General features: G+C 39.4%; 2 protein-coding genes across 6 annotated transcripts in view; one reads left to right on the top strand and one right to left on the bottom strand.

Moving 5' to 3' along the window:
• The first annotated feature begins 673 nt into the window (after window positions 1-673).
• On the top strand, window positions 674-9,566 carry LOC127847553 (uncharacterized). Its single transcript, XM_052379564.1, has 9 exons — window positions 674-695; window positions 2,937-3,052; window positions 3,285-3,343; window positions 3,840-4,003; window positions 4,355-4,529; window positions 5,077-5,295; window positions 8,346-8,544; window positions 8,856-8,980; window positions 9,282-9,566. Exons 5-9 carry the CDS (start codon window positions 4,510-4,512, stop codon window positions 9,340-9,342), a joined length of 624 nt encoding a protein of 207 aa, XP_052235524.1. The 5' UTR covers window positions 674-695; window positions 2,937-3,052; window positions 3,285-3,343; window positions 3,840-4,003; window positions 4,355-4,509; the 3' UTR covers window positions 9,343-9,566.
• Window positions 9,567-12,186: 2,620 nt separating this feature from the next.
• Window positions 12,187-23,333, bottom strand: part of LOC127848856 (carbohydrate sulfotransferase 12-like) — a 42,390-nt gene continuing 31,243 nt past the window's right edge. For 4 of the 5 annotated variants that reach the window (XM_052381517.1, XM_052381515.1, XM_052381516.1 and 1 more), the window contains one exon: window positions 12,187-12,960. In XM_052381517.1, the coding sequence (XP_052237477.1) occupies window positions 12,658-12,960 (303 nt within the window). In that variant the 3' untranslated portion in view covers window positions 12,187-12,657. The remainder of the gene's footprint in view (window positions 12,961-23,333) is intronic. The other variant, XM_052381519.1, reaches the window with a different exon arrangement.

The raw sequence follows: 23,333 nt of genomic DNA, 5'->3' as shown, positions 1-23,333 counted from the left end.
TCACTACCATCCACACTCAACACAACAATTTCACCACCATCCACAGTCTTCACAACTATTTCATCACAATTCACAGCAAACACAACAATTTCACCACCATCCACAGTTAACACAAGAATTTCACCACCATCCCCAGCAAACAATAATTTCACCACCATCCACAGTCAACACAACAATATCACCACCATCCACAGTTAACATAACAATTTCACCACCATCCACAGTCAACACAACAATTTCACCACCATCCACAGTCAACACAACAGTTTCACCACCATCCACAGTCAACACAACAATTTCACCACCATCCCCAGTCAACACAACAAGTTCACCACCATTCACAGTCAACACAACAATATCACCACCATTGACACTCAACACAACAATTTCACCACCATCCACACTCAACACAACAATTTCACCACCATCCACAGTCAACACAACAATATCACCACCATCCACAGTCAACACAACAATTTTACCACCATCCACAGTCAACACAACAATTTCACCACCATCCACAGCAAACAAAACAATTTCATCAGCATCAACAGCAAACACAATAACTCCATCAGAAGCCCCACCAAGCACAAACACTTCAAGACACAGATAAAGACGGAGGTCTTCCGGTGAAAATGGGATTTTAACTAATGGAAAATGCCGGTGTGACGATGCAGTGGAAACTCATAACATCGGTATAATACTGTTTCTTTTTCACCGCGTGCTAACCTCAGCAAATAAGATGTGTAAAAACGTTAAATGTCACACAGAAGCAGGATGTCGCACTTGACGTTTGATGTAAAATGTTGTAAATCTGACCAAAATAATATGGTAACAAACGCTAAACCTTGTGTTGCTATATAATTAATATGTAACGCTAAATATCGCAACAAATAACTGACGCAATATGTCACGTTATCAACGATAAATATCGCACTCCTTCTTATTCATGTTGGAAGTAAAATAAAATCGCGAAAACTCGGGAGGGCGATAATTGGATATTCCATCATCGGCTGATTCCTATATGTTGATTATTAGACTGATATTGTAAATCAAGCCAATCTTTCGGATTAGACAGATGAATATTATTCGAATGGTTGGTATGGATTTCAAACTAACAAAGTCCACCATAACTTGTAGATAAAATGAGTACTGCTAGTTCTCCATTACTGTTTTACTATTATGTTCATGTTTTGTTCTGTATTCTATTTACGACTACGCCAACAAACACTTAGTATATTGAATACTATTATCAACATTATCTATTAATCCAGGAAGTATGTCAAGGAGATATCACGTGCGACATACAGTGCTCGAATCTTTTTAGCTCACCTGAGCACAGCCATCTCATGGCGAGCCATTAGGATACCACGTTGTCCGTCGTATGTCAGTTAGTTCATCCGTATGTGCGTTTACTTTGTTTACATACCGAATAAGAGAGCCATGGTTTTGCACTTTCGGTAATGATACTTTTTTAAAGGTTTTCCATATGTTAGCAGATTTATAACTGGTCACCCTCTGCGAGAGGCAATTTGTTTACCCTGATGCATAATTTGAACCACCTTTGTGGACGACTTCAAAGGTATGCTACATGCTAAATGAAAAAGAAGCCTTGGATGATGATGCTTCAGATAACAAGATTTTATAAGGGTTTTCACTATATTAGTCTACGTAATTTGAACACAATTTGAAGATTTGCTCTAGATGGTTCTACATACTAAAGATGAAAACCTTGAGCTTTGTAATTTCATACTCGTAGATTTTCTAAGGTTTCTTACATAAGTCTACGTGAAACTGAGAACCCCAGACGCGTGGAACATTTTGACTCATTTGGGCGAGATTGGCAAACCCTTGATAGAGGATTTCTAAGCCATAATACATGCAAAATACCTAACCTCTGCGCATCGCAGTTTAAAGTTGTCAATATATGCATATAAGACAACGAGTATGCCCCATGTTATTTTAAAACCAAGCCTCTGGACCATGCGGTTTCCAATGAGTCTATTTTTAAATGTTCACTTTTCACATATACGGAAATTAAGTAACCCAAAGGCGGTTCCAAGTTTGATCCCAGGAGTATGCTTTGAATACAGTTTGAAGATAAGTGTCATATGATGTCAAATAGTACACCTTTGAGCCGTGTCGTTTTGGAAAAGAGTTTTAGTTTCCATTTTTAAATTATTTTCCGACCTCATGACCTACATATTTATCGAAGCAGAACAATATGAACTCATTTGAAAAGTGTCAAGGATAGAATAATTCCTGTCAAGTTTCATGAAAATATACCAAGCTGCTGTAAAAAGTTATCGTTTGAAGAAAAAGTTGACGGTCGGACAGGCTGACGTTTACACGCACGGATGACGGACATCACGGTAAACCAAGCAAAGCGGAGTGATTCTAAGGCCTTCTAGTGGTTATGTTCGAAAATAAGCGGCAGTACAAATTGTTGAGACTTTAAGCCTTGCAGATGCTATAAATGGCGTCAGGAGTTTGGGAGACATTCAGCGTTGGTTCAGACATCATGCGTCAGCTTTTCGACACTTAGCGTCTGTCGGACATTTCACGTTGATACACTGTAAACGAATTACGCATTACACTACCTATGTGAAGGCATACACAAAGCACCTTAAGGAAATAAATCTTCGGTTGCACTTAAATGAAACTTTAAATACTCTGTGTTAAATTGAACGTGTTATGTTTATGAAAAGGGGAAAACGTTAATCTTCATAATTATTACATCGTTTATATCTTTATGTAAAAATACTTATACACAAAATAGACAGAGATAAGGGAACTGAGATTGTCGCAGGAAATGTCATTTGATAATTTTATACACGTGTGTGCATCTGTACGCTCCGAATGCATTAGTTCTACTATATTCGAAATCTTGTTTTTATTATTTTAACTAAACGGTCACATATGTTGGATATTTACAGCGGAGGTCAAAATTGCTGTGCCTCTGCAGGTCAAGATAAATGCTACCTTCTCAGAAGAATGTACTAAACCTACGTCGGAAACATTTAAAGAATATACAGAAAAATTCCAAAAAGCGGTAATACATATCGGTTCAATCTTGAAATGTTAAAGACTAGACTTCCGAAAATAATCATCATAACCAAATACTTACTGATTTTTGTATATCTTAATTAAATTATTTCATCTTATTTACTGTTAAATATGCAAATGTATGTATATGTATTGAAACAAAGCATGCAATTATATGAAGATATTATTCAGGTTTCGACACTTATCAATTATATGAAAGTAACCATGTGTCTTTTTAGCTGACAGAAAAGTTCAAGACTATCAAAGGATTCCAATACGTTCTTGTCAAAAATTTCACGTGAGTAACAGTACTATTTTGATAAAATTAGTAAATTGACTTATAAAAAAAACATTTTTTATAAACATAAAGCTGAACAAATATAAGCAAAAACATAAACCATAAGCTGGTATGGTTAAACAGAACTGCACATATAAAACACATATAGGCAACACAACATACTTAGTGGACATTTTTGATAACAGTGTTTACAAATATAAATAATGTTATCAAACATTTGTAAAATCAGTAACATACGGTTAATATGTGTGTTAATTGTGTAATGTGTTAAACTGTTATTCTGTTTATCAATTCACTTTATTTATAAACTGTGCGCAACATTATTTGCTGCAATTAAATCAGGTTGTTGTTTTCTTTCTGAAAATAACTGGTTTTGTGGTATATTTTCTGTGAGGTAGGTTCTCGTGAACAATTTGACATTCATTGTTAACCCCGTACACAATTGGGTATAACTATAACACTAAATTGTTTCGATATGAATTATTTCTTTGTATAGAAAGGGTAGTGTCGTTTGCAACTACGACGTCGTGTTTCAAGGAACTAACCTTACTGCAGAAGCGGAGAAAAAAGATGAAGGTGTTGTCATAAACGTCACTGTAGGTGACACCATTTACCCACTGGAAATCAATGAGAGACAAATCAATGTCATTTTCAGAAAAGGTAACTACTCATGATGTGTACGTGTGAATGGTTATCGTAACGTTATTTGTGTTTCAGTGACAATTATGATATGATATTTAGTTTTATTTAAATGCAACTGCAGCGTGTGTTGATTTGAATGCACATAAACACAAAGAAATATTCATTTCATAATAAATGAGCTTTGTTTATGCAGCACCCTAAGTCACCCTCAATCGACAAGAGCGGTACCAGAAGTGTGATGTATACAAATGTTTGTTTTACTATTATAAACAAACATGCTTGTAACTTATTAGATCCTTAAGTCAATAATTATCAAGGTTAAACTGATATCATGTACGTTCTATTCACGTGCTATTTGCATTTTCTTAGTTGCACAAAACTTGGGATGCCAGTATGTTCTGAGCCCATGTAGTAAGGAATACGAGAAAAGGTGTGGTTCAGGCAACGTATGGTGCGTTCGTCTATGTAATCAGCCCGATGCAATCAATTGTGGTGATCACGGTTCTTGCGTTTACGATCATGGAATGCAGTCAACCGCGTGCAGGTTAACCATTGTTATGTCGTCATATGCCAATCAATTTCAGTTAATTATTGATTAATAATTTTTCAATACACTTGCGTAATGAACATAAATGTTAGTAACTTTCTATGATCTTAATCATACAACTTAAAAAATATAAACGCATACAAATTCATATGCATGTTATGGGAATATGTATGTAAATACACACATAAGCTCAACATTTGACCGCTAAACAATCTTTCTTGTGTATGTAAATAACATTAAAACACTTTTTATTATTGGTGCTTTTTTACAGACCTTCGTGAAGACGTCATTAAAATAAGCACATTATTGTTCTGGTACACACTATATTTTCTATATTTTTCTTAAAGTGGGCCATGGTTGAATGGCTGCCACTATATTAATGGATAACGATCCCAACTAATAAAGGTCCCCACATTGTACAAAGCCACGAGTTTAAAACCCTTGATTTAAACTGTGCTCTATAAGTTGCAAAGAAATCGACACCCACGTGTTTTATTGGTTTGTTTCGAAAAATCAGCATGAGCCTCTCCAAATCCTGTTGTAGATATATCGAGAGCGACACCCATGTCTTCAGTGGTAAATTTTGCGAAGTGAGGGTTGCAAAAAATAAGCAAGCATCGGTGGAGAAACTTCAGCTAGAGTCCAAGTATATCGTTGCCATAGCAACAAGCGTGAGCGGGGTTATAATGATCGCTGCGGTGGTGGCTATCGTGTGCTTGGTCTACAGGCTGAGGAGAATGGCGGCGAAGGATGGCGATGAAAGGTATATTTATAGTTCATGAACGATTCATAGTACACAGTTCTGTGGTATCGCAAACTATGATAAAATTGTTATTTCACCGATGATGTAATGAAATGATTTTTAACAATTTTTTTTTATTTCCTCATAAGTAAATTCAATGTTGTGGGCTACAATTACATGTATGTTATCAGACCTTAGTTTTGCTAGTATTTGACCTTCGTTTTTGACTACGTGATTAGAGTTAATCGTTAATCATATATATATATATATATATATATATATATATATATATATATATATATATATATATTGTCAAATCGTTCAGTTTTGCATGCATACAGATTCAACGAAACTGTTATTAAAGAAGGTTGGTTTTACATAGAAGTTAAATCAAGTGCGAAGAGCAAAGATAACCCTTTGACTGGGAATAATTACAGGATAAGCTCAATTGAAAAGACATAATAACAAGAGTACACAAAATCACAAAATATACCAGTTTACATGTCTATGTTGCATTGATTTGTTAAGGATGTATTAATATGTTATTGCACTGGAAATAAGTTTGATTATGATATGATTTAAACTAAGTCTGATAGCAGGCAATCTTTATTTGGCTTTTTTGGAAAAGTCAGAGACCATAAATCAGACGTGCTTCAGGGGATCAAGCTGGCCATTGGACTTGGTGGTGATTATATGTCCAAACCAACGCATTGACATAAAGCCTGATGATGACATGATAAATCAAAGCGCTGTAGGCGCTGAGGTTTAGTGTGACGTAAAATGCATTTACGATGTTTTGTCCGAATTACTCCCCTTTGTCCGAATTTATACGCATTGACCCTATCTGTTGAGTGCAGAAGCTCAAAAACTGTAAGAAAATACAATAGTTGTTTATATACTACAGTGTACATGGTGGAGGACAACACGATACTGGTTGTGGGAACGATAACCTTTAGTTCAACTCTACAGATCTGGTAGAGGTTCGTCTACATAGGCGGTGAAGATATACAACAACAACAACATGGCCGCAAAAAAAACTGTTATTGTTGGCGTCAAATAAATTACTTTCAATAGCCTAAAATAGCTTTCTATTACACAATTAACAGATCAGGAAAACACTCATACTTCCTTTGTAATGTGTATACAAAAGAAAAATCACTTAAGCCCAAGTCTCACTTTTGCCGGTAGAGCCCCGGTCCATCCAGGTTCGCTAACGCCCGTCGACCGGCGAGGACCGGGATGATTCGTAGAAAAAATTTACGCAGTCACACTTTTTTCCGGTGCCGCCCCGGTTGAAGCCGGTCAACAGCCCGGCAGAGTCCCGGTCAACCTGGACTGGCTACGGTCTATCCCGGTGAAGCCCCGGCAGAGCCCCGGATGTCGCCGGTAGTGTCCCGGTGAAAGCCGGCAGCGTCCCGGCATAGCCCCGGTTGTCGCCGGGAGTGCCCCGGTTGAGCCCCGGTGAAAGCCGGCAGAGCCCCGGTATACCGTAACAACGCCGGCACTCATCGGGTCTACACCGGCATCAGACCCCGGCAGAGCTACGGCAACGCCCCGGTTTTACCCCAGTCGTCGCCGGTAATGTCCCGGTGAATGCCGGTGGCGCTTCGGCAGAGCGCCTGTTTTCTTATATACCGTATCTATACCGGGACTCTAACGGCATTCACCGTGGCGTTGCCGTAGCTCTGCCGGGGTCTGTATGGGCCCCGGTGGAGCTACGTTGCCGTCCCGGTTGTTCCCGGTGCTGTCCTGGTTGTTCCCGTTGCCGCGCCGGTCGTTGCCGGTCCTTCTCGGTGACTCCCGGTTCATCCCGGAGGTATTTAACATTTAATACTTTCCCGGTGGGGCCCCGGTTTTCCCCGGTTCATCCCGGTCGTCCCCGATGGAGCCCCGGTTCATTCCGGTAGAGCCCCGGTTCATCCCGGTAGATCCCGGATCACGCAAAGGGGCTCCGCCGGCATCATAGTGAGACTGGGCCTTTACCCTGATAAAGAACGGTGTACAGATTGTGAACGTTTTCTCACGTAGAACTTTTCGCGCTCGATTTGCGCGCTCGATCTGCGCAGTGAAATATTATATCCGGTAACTTCGTATATTTCCGAGAATGATCATGAATATCTGTTGTTGTTGTTTTTTTTTCTTTTTCTTTTTTCTCGAATGTCTCGTTCACGCAAAATAAAATGACAATATCTTAAAATATGTTTATAAATACCAAATGCAATGTCTTCAAAAATGTATCCGAAAAAAATTCTTCTTACTGTCTCCGTAGACACTCGTATCTTTTCGGCCTAGACCGTCAAGTGAGGAACTTATTCTCGCATGAATATGCAAACAATAATTGTCGTAGCCAATGCTTAGCAACTTTGCTTCAATAATATTTTTTTACACGTTTTATGACACTGTCATGTAATATAGTGATGTTCTGTATTTACAAGGCCGGTTATTGAGATCTGCGAAGAACTTCTTTGAATGCAAATGAATTACCGCCAAGTGGTAAATCGGACTTTTGGGAATTCATTCATTCGTGGGTGTTGGCAGCCAGCCAATTCTGACTGTCTCAAAAATTCGTATCATTGGTATGGCCTTAGGGCTACGCCCCAGGCCAAAAATGATTGGGTCGGGGAGAGGATAATGAATTTTAAGCATCATTCAAGGACCATAATTCATGAGTGTTTCAAACGGTCTGGCTGGTTATCGAACTGGATAGAGTTGTTATGCCCACTACATTATCATCAAATTTCAAGATTTCCGATTTAAACTGTTTGAGTAACAGGGCGGGCAATATTAGTTTGGCAATTTTTTTTATAATTCAAAAAACATTTTTCCTAAGTACTTCAAGCGAGTCGCCTGGTAATCGCCACGGCAGAGATATTATGCCCATAAAAATAATTACCAAGTTTGTTGATCTGATATAAACAGTTAAAGTTAGTGAGCAGAAACGTGTACGCAGCCCGGCGCCCATCGCCCGCCATAGGTGTTGCCATCTTACTGGTACGCCCCTGTTTTAAACGGACAAATGAAAACGTTTTTTTTTAGTTTAACTATTAATACACGCAAGTTTCTACATACAGTGAAGAGGACATAGGGCTTGATAATCTGAGTAGATTCAGTCGGACACCCTCCGAGAACAGTTACGAGAGGTTGAGAGGGCAGCGTACAACAAAACAGGCGAATTCAAACGTCTCAATTGGTCACTTCGGCAGGTCAGAGGTCAAACGGGTAGTGGATGGTGTACAACACAAAGTGACAAAGGACGAAAAGGGAATTGAGGTGATGTCTCGAATCCTAATTGATAGTCTTTTGTTTTAGGTTTTCGTCAGAATTTATTGTATTCTGCCGCACAGAAACGTTGAATAGATTTTCAAATATAATACCCATATTGAATAAAAAGAACTTATTCCACGATACATTATTAAATTATTATTTAAACAGTGATTGCAATCATAAGGCTCAAACAAACATTGAACTTATCAATTATTCGACAATATCACGAAACTCAACATGCGTTTCATTCTGCTTTATTTTAGCACCGCTAAAGGCTTTTTTTCTTCCTGTTAAACCTTAAAATTTTCCATACCCAGTTGTATATTTACCAACCATGTGATCTCGGTCGGCAGCGTCAATCATCCGTGTACACGTCTTTGTCAGAGGACAACCAACGCAGAACGGAAGTAACGTGTACGACTATATTGATACCGAAACTAAGGTAGCTATGGTATGCATAGAAACGGATAATTTGGTGTGAATATAAAACATAATATCGATGCTTGACCAGTGCAGACGGCGTGTACTCCAAAGCCACCCTCAGCTAGAACATGTACAGTAAATATAATCCAATTAATAATTACATAATCGTATTATGTTCATTGATTTCAATATGCTTTTGGATTTGGTCGGTTAGACGTCCAAGTTAAACGATCCTGAAAAGTATCTTTTAAATATTTGGCGATTTTGGGCTTTAGCAATGTTTCATAAAAGCGGTCATTGTTAGTCAGTTTCCCTTTCAGTATCAAATCCGCCGACCAAACGTCAGCATCCGAGCCATTCGCACCTGAGAACATGCCGTAAATGGTTTTGAAAACGAACGTAAAAATAAGGGACACATTTACGAAACCGCATTGATTTTTTAATGATTTTGAATAACTTTAACGTTCAAAGGTGTATAAAGGCATAATAAATGAAAATAAGTGATCATCCTCTTAATTTAGGGTTTCACACAATTCACATAAGATATGATATTAATATATTGTTTATTCAAATGTATCATTTATGTTTTTGTGTGCGTGTATTTTTCTATGCAGTTTATTTCAATTGTTTGTAACTAATATTTATTACGTTGTGTATAAAACTTATGTAATATAGCTAATCAGGCGTGCATGATTTTTCATGTTTATTTCATACAGATCGTATTTTTGTAGTGTCTCTTCGGCATTTCTGATTTGCCAATTATAGCAACACTTAATAAATGCTTCAAGTCTCATCATACACCTTATAAAACGGTGTTGCTGTATTGTTAATTGCATCACGAGACATTTTACTTGTTTACTTGTTCCTAACAAAGAATCATTAACATATAGGTCGGTAACTGATTTGAGATTTTCATACTCTCACAGTGACATTTATTGAAACGTATGAGTTTGTAAACGCTAACCAAGGAAGACAACGGCGAGACGGTCGTGCCTTCTAAAATTCCTTAGAGTTACCTCCCATGAAACTTGTGCGTTCTTAAGTTCATTTCAACATTTCAATTCAATAAGCAAATATTATTATTTGGTACATGTTTATATTTTCATTGGACTTAAACGAGTCAGTTACAATGATAATTGTAATTATAATAATTACAATACTGCTACTACTACTACTACTACTACTACTACTACTACTACTACTACTACTACTACTACTACTACTACTACTACTACTACTACTACTACTACTACTACTACTACTACTACTACTACTACTACTACTACTACTACTACTACTACTACTACCACCACCACCACCACCACTACTACTACTACTACTACTACTACTACTACTACTACTACTACTACTACTACTACTACTACTACTACTACTACTTGTACAACTACTACTACTACTACTACTACTACTACTACTACTACGACGAGACTAATAAGAATAATAATAATAGAATAATAATAATAAGTCAAATAATAATAATAATAATAATAATAATAATAATAATGATAATAATAATAAGAATAAGAATAAGGAGTAGTAGTAGAATCTAGTAGTAGTGGTAGTAGTTGTAGTAGTAGTAGAAGTAGTAGTAGTAGCAGTAGTTGTAGTAGTAGTTATAGTAGTAGTAGTAGTAGTAGTAGTAGTAGTAGTAGTAGTAGTAGTAGTAGTAGTAGTAGTAGTAGTAGTAGTAGTAGTAGTAGTAGTAGTAGAAGACAAGTAGTAGTAGTAGTAATAGTGGTAGTAGTAGTAGTAGTAGTAGTAGTAGAAGTAGTAGTAGTAGTAGTAGTAGTAGTAGTTGTTGTTGTTGTTGTTGTTGTAGTAGTAGTGGTAGTAGCAGTAGTAGTAGTAGTAGTAGTAATAGTTGTATTAGTAGTAGTAGTAGTAGTAGTAGGAGGAGTAGTAGTAGTAGTAGTATATTTTATTATTCTTTAAATGACTAATAGATGTGTGTTAAACCACTGATATATATTATGAAAATCCGTGTGTAACGAAACATTTTCACGCTGTTTGACGTATGTTTAACGGCCGACCCACTGCAGGCGAGAATCGCCACAAATATCAGATTCATCAGCAGGAGGCGTTTGAGAAATGTGTGCTTTTCTTATTAAGCTAATACAAATACTGTTTAAAATGTTTGTTTTAATAAGCTTAAATTAACAGCATTGTGTTCATTATTATTTCACATATGTCGAACATCTTTTTAAAATATATTTCTAGTTTTGTTTTTAAGACAAGTTCTCATAATCAACATTCACTTTCCCTACAACGAACTAATGGAAATTATAACACTGCGTGTGGCCACTAAATATGAATTAATTAAAAAAAAACACATGACTACCCAACGGTAATTATAATACGGATTATGGCGGCTAACTATGAATTATGACAATCTTTATAACGAAATACTAAGACAGATATGCAGCATTTATAACAGAATAATCATATATCCCATAATGAAATCATGCGTGTATTTAATCGAGTGAAATAAAATCATGACTTCGAAAAGTATTAAAATTATCGTTTCGTCCACCAATAATTTTCAATCGAAATAAATACAGTTACTAAGCATTTTCAACGGTAATTTGGACAAAGCTCGTAATGCTAACGATGTTAACCAGCTTTTGACAATAACAGAATTGTTTTTGAAACACAATTTGTTTTATTGTCTCAGAAAGTTTTTTCACTAAAAATGGTTAAACAAAAATTCTCAGAAAAAAAACTCGAAAAATGTTTTTTTAGTGAAAAATTGTAGATATCTTATCCATTTCGCCTTCAACATCCTACTAAATCCGGGCATTTTTACCCCTTGCTAAAGACGCAACCGACTTTGAGACGTCTTTCTCACTTTCGGTAATATGAGTCATGTTCTGAGAAAACTGGGCTTAATGCATGTTCGTAAAGTGTCGTCCCAGATTAGCATGTGAAGTCCGCACAGGCTAATCATGGACGACACTTTCCGCTTTTATGACATTTTTCGTTTAATTGAAGTCTCTTCTTAGCAAAAATCCAATTTGGGCGGAAAGTGTCGTCCCTGATAAGCCTGTGCGGACTGCACATGCAAATCTGGGACGAAACTTTACGCACATGCATTAAGCCCAATTTTCTCAGAACACGGCTCATAAAGTTCATAGGCTAAAACCAATGAACTAAAAAACGTTGTTATGTTCGAGAACCTAAACGGTGATTTAAGTCCGCTAACAAGTGTACTTTTCGAAGGTATGTTTTATTAAACATATGTATACACAATCAGAACAGAAATTTTCGTACATACCAAATAGACAAGGATACGTCATAGATAAGCCCACATAAGCACGTGTTTATGTTCAAGTAGGTCTACTTCTAAAAACCCCAGTATTATCAAACGATTGTTGCACTTATTTCGTTTGATTGTTAATTTATTTAATTCAGTTTCGCTAATAAGTATATTTCATAGTTACTTCCAACGAATGTTTATGTAAAATACATAATCAACGAAAAGGTCCATATTATGTTGAAATAAATGTACATGTATACACATATACACGATAAGATTTTTCAATCCGAAGGTTAAATGGCATGCATATAAGAACAACAAACATGTAAGTTAAGGCTATGTGTTGGCATATAATGTCTCACACCTTGAAGAAATAATCTGAAAATATTTTGATTCACACCAGAGCACTTTTATTGATCGTTTTATCTTTCATGTGGCGGTAAGTTAGAATAACCGTATAATGAAAAGTCCAAGGCGTAGACGTCTTTGATCGCGTCAACCACATCTTTGCGAACGCCCTCATACGCTCTTCTCAGCGCATTTTCTCGTTGTATTTGACGTTCTTCTGACGACATAGAAAACTTGAATATTTCCGCCAAAATTAAATCGGAAACTAGGGACGGAGTCAAATTGTCCCCAATGGAATCGAAGGTGCCTTGAGGATATCTCCGGTCCTCGCGAATGTAGCCCTGTATCTGGAAAGAGCGCCATATCTTCCGAGTGACCTCTACCCATGACATACAACGACTCACATTGGACCTGGAACTTTGTCTGAAAATTTCGGATACAATCCCTGTTAAGGATGACTGAATCCTTGTTCCTTCAAGCTTATTCATGATGAAGTCGTATTTTTCTGAGGAGACGTTATATCTCTGTAACACGACGTCGATGTCGTTTGCAAATGTTTCTTGTTTAACAACGTACTGAGCGTTAACCTCGCAAGATCCGCATATAGAATAAATCGGTGTCCAGTGTACGTCTAAAGTTTTGCCTTCTTTCGTTTCTTTTACAATCCACTGGAGAAAGTCTTGAAAAGACACATCCGTCGGGCACACAGATTTGTTTTGAATGCTTAGGATGGCGTAGAGATAGTTTAATCTAACGGGCAAGTAGATTTTGTCGATAAAAGCAGAGAAAAGCCGAGAATATGGGTCACGTGCTGGGAGAATTGTTGGGATTTTTTTTCTTTTTAAGTACTTGAAAGACGAAAAAAACGTGTACTGTTCATGTTTCTTGTGTACAAAACCTCGGTCGTTTTCTAAAAGTTTCTTGCCAAACTCGACTCCATTTTCAAGAACTGCGAATAAAAGAATAAAAAAAGTGGACCCGACTTTTGGCACCTCGCAAAATGCGACATTGTAGACCTTAGAATGAAAAAAAAATGCCTTTTTTACTTTTAATTGTAGTTGCGTTGAGCAAATCGTTATTGAAACACGACGTGTTTAAATGCCTTGACCTTCGTTCCAGTTCCTCTAGTTGACTAACTATAGAAGTGGCATGCTGCTCATGCAAGTCTGTTGCAAGGCTTCGTTCCAGTTCCTCTAGTTGACTAACCATTGAAGTGTCATGCTGATCATGCAAGTCTGTTGCAAGGCCTGAAAAAAAACGCGATATTTTACTTAAGAATTGAATAACATTTTTCTGCATTTCGTCGGTGTATGAACTGACGGGAAAATTACGCCTAATTTGAAATAAATAGGTCGGTGTATGAACTGACGGGAAAATTACGCCTAATTTGCAATAAATAGGTGTATGTTTCCCGACAGTTCATACACCGATGAAATGCAGAAAAATGCTATTAAATTCTTATAATTACAACACAATATGGTGAAATTGACCGGACTGTCTATGGACCATCCCGACCGTTTCGCCCAATTGCCCTCTTTACCGACGAACGCGCTTATGACGTAATAATTACGGTGCCACGGGAATTGCGCCAAGAGATCATGGTCCTGAACCATGATACTCCTATGTCAGGACATCAGGGCGAACAGCGTACCATTGAAAGGGTTAAGGCCAAGTATTTATGGTACCGCATGTCAAGGACATAATCAAGTACGTATCCAGTTGCCCGCGTTGCTCTGTAAGCAAAAAACCTAACCGTACGGCTAAGGGCGCGATTATTAAGTTTCATTCTGGACTTCTGATGGAGAGGGTTCACATAGACTTTCTTGGTCCTTTGCCATTAACGAAAAGGGGAAATCGGTAGGTGATGATGGTGGTGGATCAGTTCACTAAATGGGTAGAATGTATCCCGTTACCTTCGCAGACAGCTGAGTTGACTGAAGAGGCAGTGGTAAATCAAGTGTTCTGTAGGTATAAGGTACCAATGGAAATAATGACTGATCGGGGTACCAACTTTGAGAGCATTCTGTTCACACAAGTTTGTTAAATTATTGCACATTAATAAGACGCGAACAACTGCCTATCGACCAAGCACCAATGGTCAGGTGGAAAGGTAGAATCGCACACTAATGGATGCAGTCCGTTGCTATGTAGGTTCCCGACAAAATACTTGGGACGAACATCTACGCAAATAGCGGCGGCAATGCGTCCAGAAGTGTGTAGGAGTACCGGTTTCACCGCTAACCGCATGATGCTCGGGAGAGAGGTTTATACTCCCGCTGAGTTGATCTACCCATTGCATCATCATGAGGAACAGCCTGTGACTGAGTATGTCCACAATTTAGAACAAAGTATGGTGTCAGTCCATGAAACCGCTCGCAAGTGTTTAAGCGGATATCAGGCGCACATGAACCGGGATCATGATGTGCGGTTATGCCAGATCCCCTATCGGGTGGGTGATCTGGTATGTGCTTAATGTGTCGGGAAAGAAAGGTAAAGCTAAGAAGTTGTTGCCACAATGGACTGGGTCGGGGGTTGAGTGAAAAAAATCACCATTTTCCTATACCAGGTCCGATTACGAGGGAAGAGGGTCAATGTGAATCATAACCAATTGAAAAGTTGCAAATTGGACAACCCTCCTGGAAGGGTGGTTCGAGAGCGAGAGAGTTGTGGTATTGCGGAAGATGTGCAAGATGAGCAAGTATACTGTATGTGTAGAGGAATTGATGATGGTTCCTTTATGATTGCTTGCGATGTGTGTGAGGAGTGGTTCCATGGAAAGTGTGTGGGAGTCACGGAGGAACAGGGTGAGGAAAAGGATCTGTATACATGTCCAAGTTGTATGACAGGTTAGGTCTATATTTATCGTATATGCCGGTAGATCGCGAAGCTCATGCACATTCTGTTATAAATTTGTAATGTTTTGTAAAACGCCACGTGTGGTTGGCCGCATCGATGGTCGCGACATATTTAGTGCGGTCGAGGAGGGCAGCAGTCGGGAAACGCTCTGGAGTTCGGGGCGGGACCTGGTCATAGAGCTTGGTACAATGTTGCCCCTGGACCATGGACGGGTGGAAAGGGCGGTGGAAGGTCAAGTAATTTTGGCCAGGCGGAAAGGGCTCCGAGCTTTTGTAGCCGCGGTAAGGAAGTACGGTCACCAAATTCTTAGTGACGCGTTCATTAAGAGGGTGTTGGCCGGTCCTGAAAAACAGCGGAGGACTCCGGGGGCTTTTCTGAGCGTGAGGCCCCTGGGTAATCTATAGTTTCCCAGACCAAGACCAAAGCCGGCTCAGGTCCCGACAGCGCTGGACTTCCCTGCGTTGCCAGCGAGGTTGGGATCGGAGAAGGTCAAGGTTGAATGTGCGGAGTCACTCGTGCCCAATCCTACTTCGCTGGACTTCCTAATGTTGCCAGTGGGGTCGGAGTGTGGGAGGGTAAAGGTCGAACCCGAGGGGGAGGCATTTGCCTCTAATCCGACATCGCTGGACTTCCCTGCGTCGCCAGTGAGGTCAGTGGAGGTAAAGGTCGAGCCTGATGGGTAGGTCTCGCAGCCATCAGCACTGGGCTTCCATGTGTTGCCAGTGAGGTTGGCGGAGCCTGTGGTCGAAGCTAGCCCTGAAGGAGAGATAATCGTCATCTCTGATTCAGAAGAGATGGAGGTTGAAGCTCCCTTTGAGGCTAATCATCAACAGAAAATGGCGGATGAGATTGGTATTGCACGGCCTATAGATGAAGTGGCGGAGCCCGTAAGGGCAATGAAACATCAGGGTAAGATGAAGAGGTATGGACCGGTGTGAGAGACGGTCCAGGCCTCTTGATAGAGGTGCAGAGTTTAATGGAGAAGTTTGGACCAGGGACAGATCCCGGTACCAGCAGGATGATGTGGGTATTAAGAGGAAAAAAACCCAAGGTTGTCCCGTATGTGGATTAAGGGCACGATCTATTAGGCACCATGTTGAGGCCCGGCATTTTCCGCCTGTGGTTCGTCGGGAGGCATGGGAGAATCCGGAGATGGACCTTGTGCGGTTCAGAGGGGTCATATGCCTCATCAATAGTCTGGGTCTCTAAAGCTTTGATGAGGCTATGCTTTTCGCGGGCCGCCAGAGGTTGTCTATCCCGGAGCAGTCCTGCCTGAACGACAATGACAAGGTCTAGTTAGAAAGGGTCTCTCAGAGGTTCAGGTTTTACATTTCCCCTGTATTCCAGGTTGCACGGGTAAACTCGCGGGCACTCCTCTTTCACTGGATGATGATGGCCGCATTGCTGAGGCTATGCAGCCAAGAGGTCAGAGACAATTTCCTTGCCGAAAGGTTTGACAGGCGGCGCGGCGTGATCCAGGTTACTTGGTCGACTCAGGCAACTGAGTTGATGCAGAGACCCAGGCCAGATTGTTGTGTGGTGGTCCAGACAACTGGGTCGACTCGGGCAACTGAGTTGACACTGGGATCCGGATCAGATCGGAGTGTAGTTGTGGAGGCTCAGGCGACTGTGTCGAGTCCAGAGATGGATTTGATTCAGAGACCCGAGCCTGTCAGTTGTGTAGCGAAAGGGGCCCATGTGTTGGCGTCGGCTCAAGTGGCAGAGTCGATGGTGAACGAGTGTGAATGAGGCGATGAGGTGGAAACTGCACCTGTGGTTCGTGGGTGGATTTCGGCTAGGAATGCGGAACTCGCTGCATTCAACAGCCACTTTCACTTGGACCGCAGTTGTAAAGCGAGCAAGGTTGGTTCTATTGAGGCGTTGGTGGGGCATACCGTGGGGCCAATGCCTGAGGTACCTGTGCGTGTAAATGGAGGAATTGCAGTTGTTTGCGATCCACCCAACTACCCAAGGGAATATCCCAGTGTCACTGGCTTCGGGTCGGCTGTCGGGGTGCATCCTAAGGCGCCTTTAAGGGACGTTAAAGGTGGTAGGACAGGTGGAGAGAGAATTGAGGACGGATGGGGTGGTAGCTCTTGGAGAGATCGGTTTAGACAGCCTAAACGAGAGTGGAGTAGGCAGGAGGAGATGTTTGTAGGGCTGTTGGAACTGGCTTGCCCTAGGCGACCAGTGATTTGGCATATTCGGGGACAGGACAAGTACTCTTGTGAGGCTAGTGCCCTTTCCCTCCGTCTCATACAGAAAACGTAAGTCCAACTCAAAGAATACACCTCCACTCCACAACCCTCGATCAGGTTCTGAGTTGGTCCGCCGCATTCCCTCGGTGCTACTTTAGCATCTCAGGTCTTGCTGCACGTTTTGATGAGGTGCAAAAGTCAGCTATGCGTGCCGACCGACTTCTAGTAGAGACCGACTCTCCCTACTTGCGAGTCCCGAGTAAGAGAGACAATACTCCGGCGTACGTGGGTGAGGTTGCAAATACTGTCGCCCAGATCCGAAATGTGACCCTCAGGGAGATATTACGTACTACTGCTGAGAACGGCAGACGTCTTTATAACCTGTAGGGGGTCGGATGCTGGAAATTGTCGTTGGCGAGTTGGGGGTCGAACCATATGAGGGTGCCACGTTTGAGGCGTCCTTAAACTAGTGTTTGAGGCGGTCGGATGTCTGTTAGACACTGGCCAAGGGGTGTGTATAGTGGAATGTGTACTATATGTATTAGACTGAATTTGGATCCTGTGGTTATTTAGACTCAATATTGAAATAGGAGTAAGGTCAAATAATGGAAAATGTGTCAGGATTCCGTAAGGTTGCCTATGCTTAAGTGAAGGAAACGTTTTGTCAAATAATTAAATGAGTGCTCGTGTTAGTTAAAATGAAATACAAAGGTCAAAAAGTGAATGAGTAATGCAATGGAAAAAACTAGGCCAGAATTTTTCCGATCTGTAAGTATGGGATCATATTGTGTGGTCTTGGGACGTAGTATGGGGGTGTGGCAGACTGTCCTGGTGGGGTGAAGAGGAGGGCTATAAAATGGGGAGGAATATGGTGAAATTGACCGGACTGTTAATGGACCATCCCGACCGTTTCGCCCAATTGCCCTCTTTGCCGACGAACGCGCTTATGACGTTAAAATGACGACAGCGACAGTGCAGTAAACAACCTTCTTTTCGTGGTAAGGGTCATAAAAGTCCTTTTTAATCTAGCGTATGAATCAATTTCAGTTTCGGTTTCATCTCCGTTAAACGGGTTTATCGTTGAAGTTCGCGCAAATATATCACGTCATTTCGCTATTGACTAATAACAAACAACGCCATTAAGTTTCGCGCAAAGCATAACGTCATTTTGGCAACTTGTTTATGACCAGAAAGTAACGCCATGAATATTCATGTTTAAATTTGCATACGAAGCGGGTTCATCGGAAAATGAAAAACCGGTCGCGTGAACAAATTATCCAATCAGAATGCAGCATTCATATCAATGTGACAAAAGTTGTAATTATTCAAGATTGAAAACTGAATGTTTAATGCAAAACATACGCGTTTTTTGGAATCTGACGAGAAGAGAACAACGCTGAAGGGATTATAAACGATCTCCAATTTTTGAAACCGATTCTATAAAGGAATATGCACCGAAGGGTAAGCATATCTCTGGATGTTTTACATGAAATTAATTTAGAAATAAATATTCTTAATTGCATGCAGTTGTGAAGTTTTGCAGTGTTAATACATACCCGGCAAATGATAGAACACCGCAATTCTTCCGGAAATGGCGTAGAGGACCACGAGCAAAAACGCCACCACCGCCAACAATGGTTTCCAATACTGACGGATGCCCATTCTGAAAAGCAAATATAGTAACGCCCTAATTACAGATAAATGATTAGTAAGGCACCAACCACACGAATGATTTAAAATGAAAGCATTAGGGTTTTACCACAATATCTACAGTAAGCCTTATATATATTTCTTAAATATCAACGATTATATGTTGTTTTTGTGTGGATTTTGTTGAAATTTTACAAGTGTGTTTTTTTTGTAATTTTGTTAATAACAGCTTAAAGGGTTCCAGCTTTCAATGGTATACTGTATCCACAAGTGATGGCTGACTCAATATTTCTAAATGACGTTTTTGACGATGCTGCTTCAGCGAAGCAGCTCGTCTAAGTTATCATACCATGAATAAATTCTACGAAATGGCGAACTATGTAAAAGACCGAGCCAGTCCGATTGAGTTAGCTAAATTTTCTCCATCGCCATACCTCGCTGATTATCATTCGGTCTTTTCGAAACTAAGGGCGAACAAGAGTTGTCTCCCATTCAGGTAGGTATCGGGTAAAAAGTAAAAACACCAAACGTAAACACGATCTGCATCTCAGATCTCTGAAATCGTAATGTTTACTGTTCATTTCAATTCAAATTCATGTATTCAGTTATTTCTTCATTGATTGATATACTTATAGTTCTAGTGTGTGTACATGACTCTTTTAATGCTCTATTGCCATATAATTTCGCGACCCAGAACTTTTAATCAGAAAAGATCAGAAACACTGATAATTGATTTCTGATTTGAAAACTGTGCCTGAAGCATTATGCAATTGAAACCCAACATTTATTTCGTTTTTTGTAAGGTATTTAATTTTTAATAATTAAAAAAAAAACATGTGTCCTTAGTGCTTCAAACGAGCTGGCTGGTTATCGAACTTGGCGGAGCTATTATGCCTTTAAACACAATCACCAAGTTTGTTGATCCGATAAAAACAGTTTAAGTTAGTGAGCAGCACCATGTAAGTAGCCTGGCGCGCGCCGATCGCCCGGCGCAAATGTTGTCATATTACCGGTACGCCCCAATTTTAAAAGGACAAATAAAAGATTGTTTTTTTTTAATTTACAACAGTTAATACAAGCAAGTTTCTCTCTACAGTGGAGAGGATATAGAGCTTGATAATCTGAGAAGATTCAGTCGGACACCCTCCGAGAACAGTTAAAAGAGATTCATGGGAAGGCGTACATCAAAAGAGACGAATTCAAGCGGCTCCATTGGTGACTTTGGCAGGTCAAAGGTCAAAAGGGTAGTGAACTGCATAGAACACAAAGTGACAAAGGACGAAAAGGGAAATGAGGTGATGTCTCGAATCCTAATCGATGTGGCTGGAAAATCAGCGGCTTTTTAACGATTCATACAAGTAATAAATGGAATAAAGCGGCGAAAAATGCATGGAAGTCGCCATCTTGTTTGTCACGTGATTAATAAGTTGTTCATACAATCATGTTCACAGTGGAGTTCCTGAAAAAAATATCATTTTTGGAAAAGAAAAATGCATTGTGAGGTATTAAAGCTGCAGTGGCATTTATTGTTATGTTATCAACATAGTAACACACGTTTGTGCCTTGTGTCGCTTCAGTCATGTATGAAAAGATTGCAAATCTCAATTGTAACGTGCCAGTCTTGAATAGTTTCGATATATTGATGTCTGAACATATAGACTGTTTCCATAATTTTCCGAAACGATCTTAATTTAGTATAAAAACAAACAACCTCGTTTGTATTGATATTATTTGATAATTTATTTCATAATTGATCAATATGAGCCGCGTTTTGAGAAAACTGGCCTTAATGCATGTGCGTAAAGTGTCGTCCCAGATTAGCCTGTGCAGTCCGCACGGGCTAATCAGGGACGGCACTTTACGCAATAACTGGATTTTCGTGTAAAAGATACTTCCTTTAAAAGAATCAAAACCATAAAAGCGAAAAGTCTCGTCCCTGATCTGGGTGGACACTTTACGCACAAGCATTTTGCCCAATTTTCACATAACAAGACACATGTGTTCATGCGACTATTTTGATTTAAAACTGTGTTCAAAATGTACAAACAAAACAATGCTATCATTTAAATAATTTGGTTGTGATGGTAGCAAATGTACAGCAAAACATTTTGTTTTATTTTCACATGTTATTTCATAAAAGAAGTTCCTTACCTTTCTGGGAAATACTCCTTTAAGGAAATAATGAAATAAATTCAAACACTGATTTATTTTTTAACATTATATTAAATAACAAAATGCAAATATACGGATTTTCGAAAGATTCTATCCGTCGAATATTCAGACTTTATGACTTCTATTGCAGTCCTTTCTTGATATGTGGTCACTCGTTGCAAATCTTTCATCTAACGAAGGCTTAATATAAAAATAAATCGTTACAACAAAAGGATTATTTGTTTATTTAAACCTACAAACTGTGAAAATTACGAAAGTGGCCAACGAGTTGGATCTTGCTGTATTTGAATCTTCGCCCGAGGCATTCTACTTAAATGTTGTTTGTTTTTCAGATATCGATTTTTAATCATAAAGATCAGCATGTGTGACAATCGTTTTATCCTTACTTAAAGGGACCTTTTCACAGATTTTGGCATGTATTGAAGCTAGTCATTAAATGCTTTATATTGATAAATTTAAACATTGGACCTAAAAATATCCAGTAAAAAGAAAACAATTAAATAAAGGATAAAAAGTAACACGCAACTCAACTCGAACCACTGACCCCTGGAGTCCTGGAGTAGAAAGTCTCCTTCTTAGACCACTCGGATATCCGTGCGGTTGCTATGAGCGGATGTATTTTTTTTACTTATATAAGCAATCCTCGTAGTTTCCCAAAATAATCGACAACAACAGAACTTTCCAAATTATTCAATCGTTTCGCGTTGCAACGCTTTATAATTTTCAGGTTTTCAAATCGTCAAAAGATGCATATAATGGATATTTTAGAGCATGGTATTTTGTTCAGTATTATTTTTTCCTCACAAATATCATAATTAAGACGAAAATTTGCGAATCTGAAACAACTTTTTGTAATTTTGTCAATTTACCAAAACGTGAAAAGTCCCATTTAAATTACATAGTTTCTTGCATTTAGCCATGGTTTTCAGTGACGCGACACAGATGGGCGGCACAGGGGGCGCCCCGAATCACGACAATGGAACAAATCTACCGACTGTCCATCGACAACGTCACAGAGTCAGGCGATCCCTGTTGTCAAATAAGCACTGACTCTCGATTGGTCATTGTCGGCTCGGGTACTACTAACACGTACCCCGTGTCTTCTTAAGTATAATTATGTACCCCAGGTACGGTAATTACATGTATACTAAAACGTACCCGGGAATGTTAACGCTAAATCGGTCATTGTCGGCTATTTTTTTATTAATTATGTTCATATTTATGTTAAATGGCCTCTAAATTATCGAAACTCATACCTAAAAAGCATGTTGATGCATTTTTTAAAACAGAAGTTTGTTTAAGATAAAAAATATCGTTTATTGGTAATCGGTAGCGCGTTTTACGACATAGGATTTTGGACGGGAATACAACTCGGGTACGTTTAAGTATATTTACCGTTCCCGGGGTACATGGATTAGCGTTGATCTATATTTGTTTATAATATGTTTATAATAAACGGTCGAATGGGCATGGACACTGACACTGGTCAATTTACCTACCGGAATAGGTCGGTTATCGATTGTGCCTTTGCCACTGCTGAAGGTTTTGTGTTTGTAACCGCGTTCGGCATAATCGAGACGGAATGGCTGTTTTCTGATGGGCAAGCTATAATGAAATTTACCGTATCGAGTAAGATAAAAGAAGCACCGCCACACAAGCAAAAATTTCAAAAAAGCCAACACAAACGCAGAATGGCGTAGAAAATTTATCGAGAAGTTTTATTAACGATTTAAACCAAGAGAAATTTGACCACATTAAAAATCTGCGCGATGTTTACCTTGTGAACCGTCATCGATTAATGAAATAACTAACATTATTATACCTCACTTTTATTTACAATGCTAAACTCCCATAGGCCATCGTGACATAGAAAT

This window comes from Dreissena polymorpha, chromosome 10 (genome assembly GCF_020536995.1).
Source record: "Dreissena polymorpha isolate Duluth1 chromosome 10, UMN_Dpol_1.0, whole genome shotgun sequence".
NCBI lineage: Eukaryota > Metazoa > Mollusca > Bivalvia > Myida > Dreissenidae > Dreissena > Dreissena polymorpha.
The sequence above is the reverse complement of the archived record's forward strand: the minus strand, read 5'-3'. Positions and strand labels throughout refer to the sequence as shown.